Source organism: Corvus hawaiiensis, chromosome 6 (genome assembly GCF_020740725.1).
Source record: "Corvus hawaiiensis isolate bCorHaw1 chromosome 6, bCorHaw1.pri.cur, whole genome shotgun sequence".
Lineage (NCBI taxonomy): Eukaryota > Metazoa > Chordata > Aves > Passeriformes > Corvidae > Corvus > Corvus hawaiiensis.
The window spans coordinates 17,156,796-17,176,305 of NC_063218.1; the positions used below are offsets into that span (position 1 = coordinate 17,156,796).

Below are 19,510 nucleotides of genomic sequence, written 5' to 3' on the forward strand. Positions count from 1 at the left end.
TACAGTTCATCAAAATGGGCCCTGCTCGCTCAGTAATACAAGGAAATGTCAAAGTAGATTTTACTAGAGAGCCAACTTCTACTAACATTAAATAGCAACTATTTGTGCAATAATCTAAGAGCAACATTCACACAAGTTTAACTTCACTTGTGATAATGGAAGAAATTGCTTTCAATTTTGTGGTAGTGTTAAATATGTTTGGTTGGGGGTTTTTTGTCACAGTAAGAGATGTATGGCAACAATAATAACACTTCGTTAATGCATCCTTCTCTTTAGCCATAATTTGGTATGACTTTCAGGGACACAGGACATAAATCTGTGTTTAGGATTCCTATAAACTCTATCTTTGGTCATTTGCTTTACTCTCGAAAAGCACATTTTCTGTATTCTCTTTGTTGAGAAGCCATTAGCTACCATCACTGTGAGCAGCTGAGAGACAGTGTGAAAAATGACATTCAGCAAATAAACTGAATGCTTTTTAATTAAATCTATTTAGTTTCTCTTGCACTAGAGCATCAAAAGCTTGAAAGCTCTTTGAGTCTCACTCCTAAGAGAATAGGGAAATAATTATTCTTCTGTAGATTGGTGGTAGTTTTCCCATTGCTGAGGTATGCAGAATAAACACATTTACAGATTTCAGAAACTATCCAAATAAGATGATAACAAATATTTCCATGAACAGGAGAGTTCTGACTCAACTTTCTCAGTAGGACAGTCTCCCAATGTGAACTGCACGCACACTGGAGTTTTGCTCCCACTCAAAATCCTGCACTGACTTCCTACCTGTTTTCATCTGATTTGCAGCAATGTAATAACCTGTAACCTTCTTTTAAATTTGGTTGATACTGATCATGAGTTCTAAAACTGCCTGGAGAAATTATGCCAGGCAGACAGAAACACAAAATTACATGTTTTCTCTTCTCAGAATAAAGGCTAAAAGGTGCACGTGGAAAGGTAATTACTTCTTAATTGTCTCTTCAAAATTGGTAATGTGCCTCTTTTAGGTGTCTTCCCTATCTTCTGTATCAGTTCTAGGTAGATACATATTTCTGTATGTTACATACTACATTTTCTACTTTCTAATGTTTTACTACAAAACTTCATAGATGTTAACATACCTGAACAAAAACTTGGCTTCATATCAGTAGGTGAGAATAAACTTAAAGCCAAACTTTCAAAGCTGGAAATCAGGCCCCACTCCTTTGATGACTTCCAGACTATCAGTGTCCATGACCACTATTTTGTTCTGAATCCTCTTCTCTCTGTACTTTCATACTTATCTGCTGTTGATGAATAGCATTTTATGGACTAACAATAAACTAAAGGTAGTAAACAAGGATTAAGAAATAGTTTTAGAGTTTTCTAAAGGATGAACTCATCAACATCTAAAAAAAGGCTGCAAATGGCAGCGACTGTAGAGTTGACAAAGTCTGCAGATGGTGCACAGGTATTCATGGCAATCAACTGGAAATCTGACTGGGAAAGGCTGCTGAAGTATTTAAAAAATAAATTATAAAATGACAAAAATATCAGCTCGGTAGATGTGAAGTAGTGTGTATAGGGAAGGTACTCCTATCGTCTACACACAGTAGTTACCTATTACCTTTTGCCAATCATAAATGGTCTCTTGACAGATACTGTAGCTCAGGAGAAGACAAAAGCCGAACAGAATGATCCGAAGGTATTGAAAAAGGAGCACAAAACAAGCCAGTTGTCATAATTCCATACAATCCCTAAACTCACTAGCTTAATCATGACATGAAATTCTGGTCATGCATTAGTATTAATGTAAGAATTAGAAAAACTAAAGAAATTCAACAAGGAGACTATTATGGAGTGGCTTTAGCATACAAAGAAAAAAGGCAAAATTTTCAGTCTAGGAAGGAGAATACTGAACTACATTAATAAGGTATAAAATTTTGCAGAAAAAGGGACTAGGGTGGTTATTTTTCCCCTCACAATGCAAGAATCAGGCATTGGCTAGAGGAAAAAAAAGGAAATACTGGTTCAGACAATACATAATTAAGAAGCAGAACATCCTGTCCCAGAAGGCACAAAGAAATAATTTTTCCAGTTCCTTTGTGGAGAGCAGGCTCATGGATGCTATCAGACATGATGGGTGACTCCCCGGTCAGGAGGCTGAGAGAGGCCCGACTGCAGCAGGTTATTTGTTCCCCGTGCCCTCCCTGACGCTGTTGAGACAGGCTACGAGGGTGCTCGGGCCTCCAGGCATACACTCACTAGTTCCCATCAGAAAGGCCGCCTGGCCTTTTACAGCATCATCTTTTACACAGCTGAGCATTCCAGTCTCCTGGAGACATCGCTTGGGAGTTCTGTCCCGGAGAACCTCATGAAGGATGAGGGTGGTGGGAAGGAAGGGCTGGCTCTGGAAGCTCCATCCCGCCTTTTCCCGCAGCAGTCCCCTCCGCCAGTCCCGCAGTGCGGTGGCGGAGGGCGCACGATACACGAGAACCCGCAGCGGCCAAAAGGCCAAGCTTTCCTGCCCTCAGCCGCCATCTTGGGTCCGGCCGGAAGAACTACCAGTCCCAGCGCGCTTGGCGCCGCGCCGCCATCTTGCCGCCGGGCAGATCGGGCGGGGGGCGGCGGTGGCCGCCGAGACATGGCGCTGTTCCCGGCCTTCGCCGGGGCCGCCCAGCCCGGGGAGCCCATCGCCGGCAGCTCCAAGGGCTCCACGAGAGGTAAAGTCCTGGGAGAACCGTCTTTCCCTTAACAGCTCTCCAGCGGCCCTCCCCACACACCGCTGGCCCCGCTCTGGCTGCCGTGCTTGTCCGTGCTTCCCCCGCCGTGGAGCGGCGGCGGCGGGGGCGGTGCTGCCGCTGGGCCCGGGCCCATCGGCCCGTAACCATCGCCCCCGGAGGCTGCGGAGCGCGGCACGGGGGCTTGTGGTTTGTTGTTGTTACTTTCTTTTTTTTTTTTTTTTCCCTTCCCCACTATCTTTGGATATCTTGAAAAATGTTTTTTAATTCCTTGCTTATTAAGCCAAATCACAGTTGTGAAGGACGTGTTTTGGATTATGATTCATTCTATCACATTTACCTGCAGTTGCGAGTAATACTTCTAATAAGTAAATAATAATATTAAAGGAAATAACACTTTCTGGTGTAGTGCCAAGCAGTGAAGTAGGTACTACGTTTATTAATTCTACTGGACAGGATTTGAACTAACCGTTCCTTTTGCTTGCCAGGTTCTACCACCCTTAAATCTTCCCATTCTCTAGACACCACAGCAAAGGGAAACAAGAGAAGCATTTACCTAGGCTGAATTTCTTGTGTATTTGGTCCGGTCGGTATGGTGCGTTAGCTTCTTGTTCTAACCAGTTCTGCCTTACCCCGATGGCATAACAGTGGTTGATACTTGCTTTGCCAGTACAGAAATGTTCTAGCTGCATTTAGGACCCTTTCTGGTAATGACTCTTGGTGTAGGGAGTAGTGGACATAATAAGATACCAAATTACAGCTTCTAGGAATAGAGGAGCTGTTCTGCCAGGGAGAGATACAGTAAAATTCTCTGGTAATAAGACCTTGGTTGTATTTTAAAACTTTGGGAATTTAGCCTTTAAGGTTGTTACGGTAGTCTGTGTCGCTTCAGGCCACCTGTCTGGAAGATCAGATTATACAGAAAAAGATGTGAGATTGACTTGTGGATCCAGATTTCAGTTGTTAGCACTGTTTATGACTTACATTTTGGTATACTGAAAGATTTTTGTGTGAGAATTATTGACAAAACTGGAACATAATTTGTTTGGTTTATGTTTTAGTAAATATTGTACTTTGGTTTTGACAGCAACGTTTTAATGTAAGTTGTAAAAATTAAATATTAACTCAGAACCACATTTATGGTGGTGTATATCAAATTTCACACATTCAGCTTGTGAGAACTTGAGAACTTGACAGGCAACTTTAGTATCTCTCTGATAGATGGTTCTCTGCTCAGAGCTGCTGTGAAGCCAAAGTGCATCGTAATACAGAGATCCCAGAGTATTTTGATTTTAGTGTTATGTAAAACTGAGGTGCTTTTTGCAGACATTTAGGACTGCTTCATGGCTTTATTGTAAAAGTTGAAGTAATAATGTATATATGTTGGTCATGTTTCATTCAGACAACCACTTTGCATCATACTTTTAAAAACCTTCCTACACCACTTTTAAAGCGAAAGTGCTGTCTGAAACAGAAACAGAAGTGGTGCTTATGCTTCCTGTGTTGCCCAGTTGCTGAGTTGCAGCAGCCTCTAGAGTGCTGCAATTTTGTATATGCTTTGTTACAATTATGTTGTCAAGCTTAATTAGTGTTTGGTGGAAGATAAATTGCAAATTTATCTGTAGCCATGAGGAGAGCAGTAGTAGTTAGTAACCCTGATGACATTAGTAAGCGCCACATGCAGCATTATTTGCAGTCTGAACTATGCTATAGGTCAGATGGTGCAGTAAATTTTGCTGAAAGCAGATTTTCAGGATCCTGAGAGGCAACAAAAGGCTTCGTTTAGCTCTTAAAAGTTGTTGGTGTAGACATGCACTGTAATTTTGTCATTTTTCTTTTTGCTTGAGAAGGTATAAAGAGAATGCCATTGGATTACTGCTGCGGTTGTGCTCATAAACATGTAACAAGTACATGCATATTATCGCAAAATAGGTCTTTTATATCTGGTCTGTGAAAATGATAAACTTCTTAGACATTCCGCAAGAAAAAAGCCTAACAACTGAAGAGATAGCTGGATACAAGCATTTCGAACATCACAATGCATTCCAAACTTTAAAACACTAACTGATTCACTTGAGATTATTTACAAGCAGTTTGAACTTGCATGTTGCAAAATGGCAAAAATGGCTCATTTTTTTCTGAGTATTAGGTCAGTTTGATTAAATTCTTCAGAAAATACTGTACTTGGAGAATTCTGAGCTTCCCTGCTGTAGCCACAGATGTATATTGACTGTGCTACAGGGCTTGGTTCTCACAAAGTGATTCTTCAATGCATTAAAGATGCAACTTGATCTTAGCTGCTCAGGTAGAACCAAGCTACAGAAACAGGCTGGGAAATGGTGCATGGTGCTGTTCTGCAGCATGTTGGTTAGGCTCGTCGTGGGGGAGTGTGATTTGGTCTTGACAGTGCCATGAATTGTGGATTCTCCCATGCACAGAGATGGAGGTTCAAGACGAGCCAGGGAGGTGATCCCTCCTTATGGGGCCTTTCATAATGGGAGTGGACTCTTGGGAAACACAAACTGGAGCTTTGCTTTATCGTATGTACTTCTTGATGTGTTTAGCTTAGGTTAACAAGCTGTTTTGCAGTCTGCTCTGCTTTAAATCCTTTTGTGGACAACAATTCAGGGACATGAGACAGAAGAAAGCTTTTCATACCAAAATTCTGTTTATGAAAAAAATACTTTAGAAGGAGGAGAGGTATCTGGCTTGACAGACAATAAGTTCATTCTGTTGAGGGGTAGAGGTCAGTGTAGTCAAGAACACAAAGACAGGAGTGTGACAGGAAGAGCACTGAGGCAGAAGTGATTGTAAAGAGCATGGAGGAGAGGCAGGGAGACCAAATTTGTTCCTTTTGTTATTATCTCTATCAGTGTGACACTGGAGGGGCTGCTGTTAAGTTCTGTATTTACACAAAATAACTTTTGTTGTTTAATAGCTAAGAAATTTCACATGCTTAAAGAATTCTAGAAATGAAATCTCTATGAAAATTGTTATAAAACTTTTAATATCAGTAAAATTGTGACAGAAAGTTTCCCTTCCACATCCTGTCAGTGTCTGATCTTATATGGTGACTGAAATGCAGAGGTCTAGGTGCAGGATGCTTAATGCTGACTAATATATACAAATTAGCATCCAGTGGCTTTCTTTCACACTATTGACAAGTCTAATGATATTTCAGTGACATGTTTTGGCCATGTATAAAACACTTGAGTGTTACTTATCAGTAATGGGTGTGCCTATCAATAAAATTGTGTGAAGAGTATTTTCCGCACAGCCAGTAATGTATACTTTTGTTAGTTTGTATAAATTGTATTGCATTCATTAACTACTCCTTTTGTTTAATTATGCCTTTCTGTAATTTTTTCAATTTCACTTTTTAAATATGTAAATATTTCTATTCTATATTGTATATAGACATTAATGTATAATTAATATATAGTGGTAAATATATTATGATACAGTAGATCTTATATATATGTAACAAATTTATACATATATAAATATATAAAGTTAGAATTTTAAATGATAAAAATGAATGTTGGATAGATTCTTTTTTTGTGTGTAGAGCTGTGTATTTTTGTGTATAGAGCTATGTATTAAACATAGCTTTCAGTATGAGCTAAATGGAAATTTCATGGACTGCTTTCGAATATGCTCAGTTATTGCACATGACTTAGTGACATTTACTGTGAATTTAGCTGTCTGCTGACTAGATTAACCCCTAACTTAAAAAAGCACAGCAAGCTAATTTGTGTTGATCTCACACTTTTTTTGACCTGCAGATTTAGACTGGCTGAGTAACCCAAGCTTCTCTGCAGAAGATGCACTATTACTGCACCAACGAACTACAGAAGATGCTGATCTCATTCCTGAAAAGTCACCATTAGTAAGGTAGAGTGTACTCCAATGTCTTTTGAAATAGCCTCTTTCTTTTGTCTTGCGTATCTTTTGTTATGTGAGACCAAATTCAGAATCTAAAAGCTTTTCGTTCTACTGTTCAGTATTTTAAAATGCTTGAACTGAGTCATGTGTAAAAGTATGAATAATGCTTCCAATGTCTTTTAACTTAAAATAATGAGAAATTGTACGTATGCAATTACATTCCCATTTTCTTTTGGGATTTGTTATTTTGGAATGGAGAGGGAACTGAGCAATCATGATTCTTCATTAGCTTTTGAATGTCTTAAGTGACCCTTGAAATAATCTAAAGGTTAAGCATTAGCTTTGTGATTTCTCTGTGGAAACGAGAGAAATCACCCATTTCACAGTTGAGTTTTTTATTTTTTAAAAAGCAGTTGACAATGTGAAATAATGAAATATTACATGTATCAGGTTGTGTCTGGCTGTAGAATATGCTGGTCAACTGAAGTGGGTGATGATATCCTTTTACAGAAATGAGCTTTAAGCAGCCGTGTTTGCTGAAAAACTGTTTTTAATATGTTCACTAGACTCATTGCTATACTTGGCCTATCTACACTGTAACTAGCACTCAATAGTGAATGCAGTCAAGTTGTAGTTGTCGAGTTCAAAACTTCAGTCACTTTTAATTTGATGCAAGCTTCCATTTTTATGATGATTGGTGGTGGTCATGATATGGAAAATCTTTATAATACCAAGCACACCTGAATACATCTTTTTCTGTACTTATTCTTGCATTTACATGCATTGTGTGTTTGAAATGCAATCAGTGTTTTGTTTATCAGTCATGTATTCTAATTCTGTTTCTTCAAATCTTTGTAGGACTTTAATGTCATAAAACTAAGGATTTTGCAAGTTGCCATCAGACAAAATCACATAACAAACCCACCATAATAATTTTATCTTTGAAAAAGACTGTGTCAAAAATTAGTGTGCAGAAAAATGTTTGGGTGTTTGTTGTTTGGGGGTTTTTTTTGCCTATTACTCAGGTACTTGGTTTAATAAAAACTAATTTGTTTTATCTCAGTTCAATAGAAACTAATTGCTCCAATGTAGTTGGTGGTTTTGAGAGGGTTTGCTTTGTTTGTTTGGTTTGCAGAAGTGTGTGTGTTTGTTTTAAAGGTCTGCTTATGGTTCGTCCTTCGTTTCTTTTTTCTTTCTGTGTCAGGGCTGTTACTTGAGATACCTTGTTTCTGAAATACAGTATTTTCTTTTATTGAAATATTCAGAATACTGAGAGTTGTAAGAATTGAAATTAAATCATTGAAATCTTTCATTGAAAGATTGCAGAAAAAAAAAAGTTTAAAAAGAAGTTGTGCTTTAATTAAGGGTTAGAGAAGACCTCCCTTATTCATTTGATTATTAAGTGTGGGAGTTTATGTGGTATGTACAGTAATATACATGTGTTTCGCCAAAACTATGTGTCCTTTGTGTGATCTCTCAATAACTCAGTTGTCTGTTGTACGTAGTGTTATTGTATTACATTATACTGTATTATATGATAACAGTTCCGTAGTCATAAAAAATTGTTTCTTGATTGGTGAGATTTGATTTTCTAATCTGGAAGTGATTTTAAAAGCGTGGTTTTGATACTTCCTGTGTAAGTCATAAAAAATCCCAGGGAAAACAAATCAGACTTTTTTTCTTTTGCAGGTCACAGTGGAAGATTTCTCAGTCGTTTAGCTTGAGCTAAGTTGTTTAGAAAAGTTAGGAAATTTTATCATCTTGGTCATCTTCTTTAGTTTGGCAATGTTAACAGATGGATATTTGTGCAGATCACACATCAAAATGCCTTGACAATTAAAACATTAAGGCTGGTTGTCAGTAATTCCAGCAGCTGAAAAATATAGTTGTTATTTAATGCAGATTTATATCACTTTTGCTGTATGTGTTACTGCTACCTTCTCAAATAAAATACAGGGAGAAAAAATGTAAAGAGTAAAATGTTCTGAACTTTCTTTTTGTGGTATTCCTTAACAGTTTTACTGCTTAGCTGTATAGGTGTATATATAGATGTATGTATTTTTTTCCGAGCAGGATTACTTCAAGATCTGAGTTGTCCGAGGAGAGTGATACAGATGAGAGTCTGAAACAGACAAGTAAGAAAAGGAAAAAGAAAAAGCATCACCACAGTAAGAAGACAAAAAAGAAAACCAAAGGAGATTCCAGTAGCAGTGAATCGGATGTGGACACTAAGCACATCAAGGACAAAGGAAGTGGCAAAAGGAGTGAAAGGGAAGCAGCAGCAAAGTATGTATATATTAATACCATGCAAGATGTAAACTCATTGTGTTCTTGTGCTTGTCTCTTCAACTGAAATTTTTACCACTGGTTGATGATCTTTTTCTAAGCTTTATATGACTAAACGTGCATTCAAAGCAAGGGAAACAGATTTAGAACCACTTGTTTAATCGTATAAAAAAACTGTGACTAAAATATTCAGTGAAGTACTGTTGTGCAGAGCAAAAGCATGGTATGGTGATTATGAAATAAATTTTTAAAGTCATGTAGAGGCTTATGTTCAGTTTTTGTAAGCATCTTGTTTCCTGTCACAGATCTCTTGTGAGGGTTTGGAGAGGGGTTGCATTAAACATTCTTAATTAGTGCAAGAATCTTAATATGTGGCTGGGTTTGCCTTGTAGTGTAACTTCCTCCTCACAGAGTTAACATTTCCTTGTTTTTCATTTTAAGAGAAAATTTGTTGTATGATTTAATGTTTCTTTTATTTCTGCAGTCTAGGTAAGAAAGCATCAAATGTTACGAGCAGTCGCTCTATTTGGCTTGATGATATCCAGGCTCCCACAGCAGACACCTTTCGGATAGACAAGAAACCAGACCCTGCAAACTGGGCCTACAAATCCTTGTATCGTGGGGACATAGCAAGGTATGGAACGTTGTTCTCTATTGGTATCCAAACTATCACAGAGTTGCTTGAGTCTGGCTGTGACGTTTTTATATAGAAGATGAGAAAAGATAACTGAGTAGCCTATTTCAAAATTTGACTTGGCTTTGGGCCAGTGTCAGTGGCAAGTGGTATCCCCTGGGGGTCTGTTCTGGGACCTGTGCTATCTCATGTGTTCTTCATCAGTGACAAAGACAGCAGGATCAAGTGTACACCCAGTAAGTTTGACAACGCCAAGCTGAGTAGTGCAGTTAACGCTTCTGAAGGATGGGATGCCATCCAGAGGGACCTGGGCAAGCTCAAGAAGAGGGCCCTCATGAGATTTAACAAGTGGAAGTGCTGCACCTGGATCAGGGCAACCCTCAGTGTCAGCACAGGCTGGGGGATGAACAGATCCAGAGGAAGGGCTCGGGGGTGCTGGTGGGTGAGAGCAATGATGAGAGCAAGTGGATGACGAGCTGGAAATACGCGCTGGCAGCCCAGAAAGCCAGTTGTATCCTGGGCTGCATCCCAAGCAATGTGGCAGTAGGGCAAGGGAGGGGATTCTGCCCCTCCACTCTGCTCTGGTGAGACCCCACCTGAAGTGCTGCATCCAGCTCCGGAGTCCCCAGCACAAGAAGGACATTGACCTTTTGGAGTGAGTCCAGAGAAGGGCCACCAGAGAGCTGGAGCACCTCTCCTATGAGTAAAGGCTGAGAGAATTGGAGTTGTTCAGCCTGAAAAAGAGAAGGCTCCATCCAGTACCTGAAGGGAGCCTACAAGAAAGATGGAGAGGGACTTTTTATGAGGGCATGTAGTGACAGGACACAGGGAAATGGTTTTAAACTGAAGAGTAGGTTTTGATTGAATATTAGGAAGAAATTCTTTACTGTAAGGGTGGTGAGACATTGGAATAGGCTGCCTAGAGGAGTTGAGGATGTCCCATCCCTGGAAGTGTTCGAGGCCAGATTGGATGGAGCTTTGAGCAGCCTGATCTAGTGTAAGTTGTCTCTGCCCGGGGGGTTGGAATGAGATGATCTGTAAGGCCCCTTCTAACCCGAACCATTCTATGATTCTTGGATAAATGTTTTAAAAGGCAAAAGATGGCATGAAATAATGGGCATAAAGTGCATGATTTTAGTTGTTTTTAAAAACATTCTGTGTAGCAAACTACAGGGCCATCTGGAGATGGCAGCATGGGACAGATTCAAAGGTAAGTTTTTGAGGTCAGAAATCCCAGGTTGCGTTATGAATCATCTTTGGGCAAGTGCTCTCTTTGGTCTCTGTTGTTCTGTTTCTATGTTTGAAAGGGAGGTGAAGGTATTGATTATTTTATACTAGATTTATCATGAGATTTATTTGAGTAGTTAGATACCCTTGTAAAAAAGCCCAAAAGCTACAGGTATATTCTTAGCAAACAGATTTCAGCCAGGCCTTGTACTAAAATGTGTCTGTCCTATGCAATGCTGCATTTCAAGTTAGTAGAGATGAAATTGCAAGTTCAACATCCGTAGTGGGTTACTGGTCCTATGATGACCCTTCAGAACATTTCCTTGCATTAATACAGAAGCCCATCCAAAGGAGCCTACACTTGGCTTGTGCATTATGTATGTACACTTACTTCTTTATTTTCTCAGGAAAATTGTTTACTGTATATACAATAATACTGTGTATAATTCTTTGTGGAGGAGGGAGGATTTATAGGTTATATTTTTGTAGCGTTATATACCTTTGCAATAAAATTGGCTGGTTACAATTCATTTCAATTTTCTATCACCTTTGGACTGTCAGCTATTTTCTGAGATGAAGAGTGTTATTTTAGCATTGCACACCACTATATCTGCCACTGAAATTACATTCTTGGTAATATTTGAAGATGGTATTTTCCTATCTTAATCCATAGGGTTATTGTGGCCTTTATAAACATGGCCTCTCTTTTTCTCTTCATGCTTCCCTCCACTTTTTGATGTATAAAATGGACAGAGGCTTAGGGATGCAGAAGAAAATTACTGGACTGAACAACTGGTATCTTATTTTCAGTTTAAAATAATCTAATCTAAGTAACCCTAAATAATGTCTGTTGTTCTTTCTCCAGGTTTGTCTACATGGCTTAAAATGATAGAAAGGAAAAAGGGTTTTCTTCTGCTTGAGTATGACATACATTGTTGAACTCAGAGGAAGCTTAGTATGATATTAAAAGTGTGATGACACTGAAAGAATTTATAAGTTGAAGTCTTAAATAAGGAGAAAGTTACCAGGTTCTTAAACTTTTGAAGCTCTACACATACATTATTTGGGTCAATTTGAATGAAAGTATTTCTTTCAAAAGGAGGTGTCTTGTCTAGTGTGTATTTTGGAAGATGTTTAATTCTGTTTTCTCTTTCAAGATATAAAAGGAAAGGAGAGTCCTGTCTTGGCATAGATGCAAAGAAACACTGTATAACTTGGGACAGTTCTGCATCAAAAAGGAAGCAAGTACAGAGTCGACCTGAGCGCTACTTCACAAAGAACAACGTGAAGATGCTGAACACAGATGGGATTCTTGTTTGTAATAAAAATTCTCCATCTGACTCACCTGCTTTTATACCAGTTTCCCAAGTGGAAACTGATGATTCTTCTGACACAACAGAAGTTAATCCTCTTGGGATTTACGATCAATCAACCACAGTGTGGCTACAAGGAAAAGGGTGCAAGAGTGCAGACAATGGGTCTGTAAATACACAGCAAACAACTCAAGAGCCTGGGATAAACATGAACTCCATTCTAATGACAAAAGTGGAGGAACATAACAAGAAAGTCAGAGAAAACCCAAGAGATATTAATGCTTGGATGGAATTTATTTCCTTTCAGGTATGTATTCTAATGGACCTTGTTGCTTATTATAAGTAATGAACATCATATTGTAGTTTCATTTGTTTAGAGCTGTATATCTTCTGTTGGTTAAGAATGAGCTGTTAACTCATCTTCACAAATGGCAGCATTCTTGTGATTCTAGTGATCGTTCTTCCTAAGGTTGTAGTGATGTTTCTTTTTGTTTTAAGGATGAATTAATGAGAGGACCTAGCCTGTATGCCAGTAGCGGAGAGCAGGAATTAAGAAGAAAATCACTCAAGTTAATCCTGGAAAAGAAACTGGCTATTTTGGAGAGGGCAATTGAAAGCAATCCAAGTAATATTGATCTAAAACTTGCCAGGCTGAAGCTTTGCACAGAATTCTGGGAACCACCAGCTTTGATCAAAGAATGGCAGAAGCTAATTTTTTTACATCCCAATAATCCAGAGATGTGGAAGAAATACCTTCTGTTCTGTCAAAGTCAGTTCACTACCTTTTCTGTTTCAAAGATCAGCAGTCTCTATGGAAAGTGTTTGACAACACTGGCAGCTGTACAGGATGGCAGCATGGTATCCCATCCTCTGCTGCCTGGCACAGAGGAAGCTATGCTGGGTAAGGTTCTTTCTGTTTCATATTATGGTCAGATTGGTCTTCACAGGAGCTAACTGCATTAAGAAAAGATTTTCCTATGTATTGCACGAAGCTTTTCTCCTCTTCAGAATGCCTGGCATCCTGATTTCTTAGCTGAGAATTAAAGCAGATACTCCAACCAAATATGGATGTAGCAGATCCTTCTCTTCCCCAGGAGAGCTTATGATACAACATCCAGTAAAGTCTAACGTGTTGAGTGGTTTATAGTACAATGTCAAGACTGGAGAATTGCAGCCAACAGCTGGAGATGTGCTTTTATAAAAAGGAGACTTGTGAAAAAAACCAATTATCTTTTGTTCAGAAGTTTTACAGCTGATTACTTTAATCCAGAAAAGAGAAGGAACATTACAAGTCTGATGTGAAATGTTCTTGAGAATCCCAGTTTGTAGATGGAGAATTCTAAGCTGTAATACCATGTGATCATGCCTTTTGTATTTATTCTATGCATACATCTACTACTTCATAATTTATTATATAATTTTCCCTGGAAGGAAAATAAGTCGGATAGTTAGGATGCTGGAGTGGATTCAGGGAAGAAATGAGTTCATGCTCAGTTCTGGCATGGTCTTTAAATTTATTTGGAGCTAAATGACTTAGCCTATCCATTTCAGTATTGCTTCTCTATCTTGGTGTGTCATTGTGATTATTAATCTGTGAATAGACTGAGGAGGGGAAAATATTAGTGTTACCATAAATATCACCATGTCTTGGTTTTTTTTCTTTTAAAATTAGTTTTCAATCTAAAAGAGACTATTATGGAGGAGTCCACTTTTTTCATGTACATCATAGTCCAAGAAACCTCTTGTTTTTATCCAGTCCTGTAATTCCTGTTGGAGCAACGATGTTATGCAATATCCAGTCTGGATTTACAGATTGAGATGCTGGGTTACCAGATTAGTTTTAGGTGTTCAGATCTCATACGATCTTTGGCTGATTGATCTTGGATCAAGCACTGGAAAAAGTGCTGCAAAGGGAAAATGCTCTACTGACCAGTGGATATTGTACAGCCTTGTAGCTTCTAATTACTTCTGCTATCTGATTTCCAATATTTCAGTCACTTTTGTACACTAACCACAATGAATGATTCTCAGGACAAGTGTTTTATTCAGAATCTATTTTTGGAAATGGGAAGCTTTTTTCTTTCGTTTTGTTTTCCTGTACATATTTGAACATGTGACTCATGAAATACAAACTCATGAAGCAGTTTGCCAACTGCTATGAGAATTTTTTTTTTTTTAATAGAGTTTCTTTAGCAAGTTAACTAATATTAGATTGAAGTTTTTCTAAGTACTTTTTTGCTGGCAATATCCACAGATAGGTTAAAATGAAAATGCACTCAACTTCATGAGTGGAACAGAAACACAAATAACTTCTTGTTGTTCTCTTTTAAGCCTATAGTGATTTGTTTATGAATGCTCTCAAGTATTCTATTTTTCCCCTTCAGAATTCAAATGATAGGATTAGAGAAATTTCCATTGGGAGACTTCTTGTTTTGAGATTTCTTTATTAGTGACTCAACTATGTAATTCTTGGGCTGAGTTTTAATTGACAGTGTACTTATGAGGAAGGTTACCAAGTTGTTTGTTAAGCTGAAATAGAATATTTCACAAATGAATTATGAGGTGAGTAGCAGTGTAGGTGTACATTAGGCTTGTATCTTCAACCTTTGACCTTTGCTAAGGACAAAGTGTTAAGAGCTCTCATTTTAAATAGTGCGGAAGTGTGCCATCTAGTGTTCAGTTCAGTATGCAGTATTATCTACTTGGAAATAGGTAGGTGCTTTTTTAAAGTATTTCTAAATCTAAAAAAGGTAAAACTGAATTTAATTAAAATGGTAGATCAGTCTTAATGTAAATTTTCAGATAAGAATTTATAATACTTTAAATTTACTAGGAACTGTTAATATAAAGCAGATGATAAAGTATTCTTAAATTTTGATGTGTAAAGGGAGTCCTGTTTTTCAAATTATACCTAGTGGTTGGGGAGAAACATCCTTATCTTTTAAGTCAGTTCAGCTGCAGAAGTGTCTTAGCATCATGGACTGAATTAAGTATGTATTCATGCTTTTTTCAGTTTTTGCCACAAAGAAAATGCTGATCTTTGCATTTCTTCAAATACCTTTTTGTTTTTTCTAATGCAGAAAATTTTACACTAATTTATTTTTGGCACCAGTCTGGCAGCAAATCCTGATGAGACATTCTCTACATTCAGAGTATTTTAATCAAAGTTCATCTCTGAAGCTGAGAGACTAGGAAAGGACAATTTTTTCAGTGTAGTTGGACACAGTGCCTAAATCGATTAAAATACTTGGGAAGATTGTATTATAAACTTAATCATTGTTTTTGTTGTTAAATACCTTCAGAAATCTCAAAGTTTTTGTTAACAGCAGTAATCATTGACTTTACAGAAAAAATTGGATTAAATGCCTACTTTATATCTTCTAGCTGAAGTCAGGTTTTTATGTGCATGCATCTTATATACGTCTAAATTCCGATAAAAGGAGTGAATAATTTCTCACATATTAAATATAAGATGATGATTAAGAGCAGTTGATGCTAACCTATGTTGTTACATGTGTATCTAGACACCTAAATATTTGGATTGTTTAAAACCCTCCAAAGCTCATGTATTTAGTGAAGGAATAGTAGTATTTGAAGAACTGTTTTACTGTTTTCCAAGCTGTGGGTAATTTATTTAAGTCTTTATGGGCTTGGGGTTTTTTGCAAGTTGATTATGATTTAAAGCAATTTGAACAGCTTCTGTTTTGTTAGGACTGGAATGTAATTTGGAGTGACTGAGTGTCACTGAAATGTCCTTGAGCTGCCTCATAATCGAGGTGTTTGGAACACCTGTTATTTCTCCAACTCTTCCGTTTAAGACTCTTGTTGCAAAATACGAAGAGAAACACTGGGACTTTGCTTCCCTTTTTAAGCTGAGACTGAGGCTCAGTGTGTACTAGGGATATGGCAGTCTAGGGATATAGACAAATAATTTGTTGAAGAGCAAGGGATAGGGCTCTTCCCTAATTATAAGCAGTAATATTTTGACCAAAAGACTGGTCTTCTCTTAACTCAGGTCTTACATAAAGGAAAAGGGAATGACAATTGGAATGAAAATGATATATTGCAAACATATTATCAATGTAAATATGTCACGCAAAACTGAGACAAAAAGGATTTTTGTTGTTATCTCCTGCTGCGTGCATTGTGATAATGCCCAGCATCTTCAAAGAGGGCTATGACCCACAGGCAGACGTTGGATACAGTGACGTTCAGGCCATTGTATTTAACTTTCCATCAGTAAGGACAGTGCGGGTATGGCATGAATAAAAAGTTACCTCTTTGGCACATTTAAAGTGGGCAGTCCTAAAGTTAATTAAACAGTGACAATTTTGACATGCAGTTATGCTAGTTACTCCCTGTGTTTTGGATTTTGATACTGTTCCAAAACAATTATGTTCTACAGCATGCTGTGTATGTATTTTTATATTTGTGGGCTGTAATAAAATGCTTTGCAACAAAATTTGAAATACTAAAATTTTATCTTGTTTACCTTACAGCTATATTTATTCAGCAATGCCACTTTCTGAGACAGGCTGGCCATTCTGAGAAAGCAGTGTCTTTGTTTCAGGCTCTGATTGACTTCACCTTCTTTAAACCTGACAGTGTAAAAGATCTGCCAACAAGAGGACAGGTAGCAATTTCCATTTAAATGGGTGTGTGTCTTTATGTATTTCAGAGAATCCTGTACCAGAAAAATGTTGATGAATTTTTAAGGACATAGGGAAATATTTTGGATAACAGTTTACTTAGAGGTTCTTCAAGGTGATGCTTGCATTGAAAAAATGCTTGTGAGTCCTCTGGAACTACAGGCCAAATGGCTTCTTCTACTGTATATTATATAAGTGTGATAACCAGTCGTTTTCTATCTTTTTTAATAATTAAAGATGGAAAAAATTGAACTAGCTGACCAATGTCTGTGTCTAGTTAGCACTTGCCCTGCTTCTTTTCCCCCAAAATGCTGTTGTTCTGTTACTGTTGATGGAGAGAGCAGATAGGCCATAAAATCTTTCCGTTCCATACAGTTTTTGCAAAAGTCTCTTAGGTTCTCTATTACCTATTTCCATTAATTTGGTGGCTACATTAGGAAGACTTTCGTGCTTTCAAGTGCCTTTTATTCGACCCATGAGATACTGTTCAGTTTATAATGGTAAATGTTGAAGTACTAAATCACTTTTTCTCTTAATTTGTTCAGGAGAATATTGCACGTGCACCCCACTAATAGTAAGGAAATATTTGGATGATATTTGGATAGTATTTGGATGCCAGTAGCATCTTCCCACTGAACTGTTAGGAACTGTTTCCTTTTTAATGAGTGGTAGAGAGGCCACCATTTAGGCAGCTGGGCTACTGTAGAGGATAAAAATTGAATTTGCTTCTGTTACCTCACTGTCTTCCCCAGAAACCCAGACTCCAGTTCTTGCTCTCTCCATTAATACTGTTACCCACAAATGGAGCAATCTTACAGGTTAAAAAATAGTGGTGTCTCCTTAAAGAGCTAAAATTTAGAGTTCAGTCATAGCTGTCATGGAGGATTTGGTGTAATTGCACAGATACACATAGTTACAATTCCAATCATTTGAAAAACTGCATTATCTGTAGTATTTAAAAAATCTTAGAGCAGGATGAAAAGGAACCTCAATTCAAAAGGACCATGTTTAGGTTGGAAAGTGCAGTTCTTGAAAATAGGAAAATGCCGGATTTACAGCTGATCACACATTCTGCTGTCTTACAGAAGTGTTATGACTCAGTCTGGAATTACTTGTTTCTGTACTTTTTTCACAGTTCACTTTCTCACTTGCAGCAAAGAATAAATCCATGAGGAGCAGAATTATATTTTGCAGTTGCTGTAAGCCCTGAATTTTCTGATGTGTTGATGCTTGATTTTTCTTGGAGTAAATTTTATTGTTAATATTTGTACTAACAGTCACATCTCAATGTCCAAGCCAGGGGTTGGTACACAGCAGAAGCATGTAATAGGAGAGGGATGGTCATTAGAGCTACGGATACACAATGCAGAGGAGGGGTTGATGAACATAGAGATGACTGATTGCATACTGGCAGTGACAAATTCACTAGGACTAGAACCCTGGACTTCTGATTCCATGGAAAAGCACCCTGACCTTGTTGACCACCTTTAAACCTGAAAGATGAAAGTCCTTACTGATCTTTTGCTCTTGTCCTTAGTCCAGTCATATTTATGTGCAACTGTAACATTTTGATTTGACCATAGGTGTGTGACTGAGTTATCATTCCATTAGCCAAACTCTTCATGGTCCCATGGAAGTTAGGGAGGAGGGGAGTTTTGGGTTCTGAAAGCTGCATCCTGGGGACTTTGGATCTTTATCTTCGAAGGATCTATAAAGGACTGAGGCACAAAAGTATTTTGCTTTCTTTAAAGCCTGTTACCTTTTAGAACAATCTTTATTTTCACGAGAAGAGCTGATGACAGTCCTTATGTGCCACAGGCATAACTGAAGTACTCAGTTGTTCCTGATGAATCTTAAGTAGCATCTAACAAAGTCTTCAGATACAGAAATTATATCCAGATAGGTGTTTTTAGGGTCTGGAAAATTTAAGTTGACACAGCTGATGTCTGTACAACAGCAAAAATTATTTTTCAATATGTTTTGTTTCGGTCAATCCTGTCGAAAACAATAGGTGGAATTCTTTGAGCCCTTTTGGGATAGCGGAGAACCACGAATTGGAGAAAAAGGAGCAAGAGGCTGGAAAGCATGGATGCACCAACAAGAAAAGGGTGGCTGGGTTGTTCTTAAGCCTGGTATGTGTGTATCAGTATGTGTAGTTGTATGTCCATATGTTCTTCTAAACATTTTGATTAGAATTATATAATCTGATTTTTGTCATGTTTTTGCATACAAATTTAAAAAAATATTTACTGAGATCAGGATGATGTATATCACACTTCACAGGGAATAGCATGTTTTGAATGTTCCGTGCACGTTATTGTTTATGGAACATTTATGTCCTTTATACAGTGAGAATTAAGGAAGAGGGTGACATATCCTCCACTTTACGTTGAAAAACTCAAGCTAAAGGTGTGAGTACTTGGTGGAGATTCGTGACCATCAAAAGTGAAAGGAAGCTACTTCCCTTAAGACCCTTTCACCATATTAATAGATGAGGTGGTATTATATTATTAGATGACAGTTGCCTCAAGGATACCTAGATTTATGATTCCATTTCTAGAATCAGATTTCAGTTTCTTAAGCAAAGGTGTAGTTAAAATAGGAGGAAAACCTTTCCTTTCTCTTTGTGATGCAGAAAATGAAGGAATTGTGTCTTCACTTGGCTGGATTGCTTCTGGATGAGCAGGGACGCAGAAAACACTCCCCACTGCTTAGCCTCACTTTGTCATGTGGTCTACAGCACTTCCTTTCAAGTCAAGGACTGTTTCTCAAACAGCTAAAGCTTTCAGGGAAGCAGGA

The 19,510-nt window shown here is 38.0% G+C and overlaps 1 protein-coding gene across 1 annotated transcript in view; it reads left to right on the forward strand.

Moving 5' to 3' along the window:
* Positions 1–2,564: 2,564 nt before the first annotated feature.
* The window catches only part of NRDE2 (NRDE-2, necessary for RNA interference, domain containing), a 28,777-nt gene continuing 11,831 nt past the window's right edge, over positions 2,565–19,510 (forward strand). The window contains exons 1-8 of the mRNA XM_048306474.1: positions 2,565–2,699; positions 6,503–6,611; positions 8,676–8,888; positions 9,373–9,522; positions 11,907–12,369; positions 12,561–12,963; positions 16,562–16,695; positions 18,723–18,843. Of these exons, the coding sequence (XP_048162431.1) occupies positions 2,621–2,699; positions 6,503–6,611; positions 8,676–8,888; positions 9,373–9,522; positions 11,907–12,369; positions 12,561–12,963; positions 16,562–16,695; positions 18,723–18,843 (1,672 nt within the window). The 5' untranslated portion in view covers positions 2,565–2,620. The remainder of the gene's footprint in view (positions 2,700–6,502; positions 6,612–8,675; positions 8,889–9,372; positions 9,523–11,906; positions 12,370–12,560; positions 12,964–16,561; positions 16,696–18,722; positions 18,844–19,510) is intronic.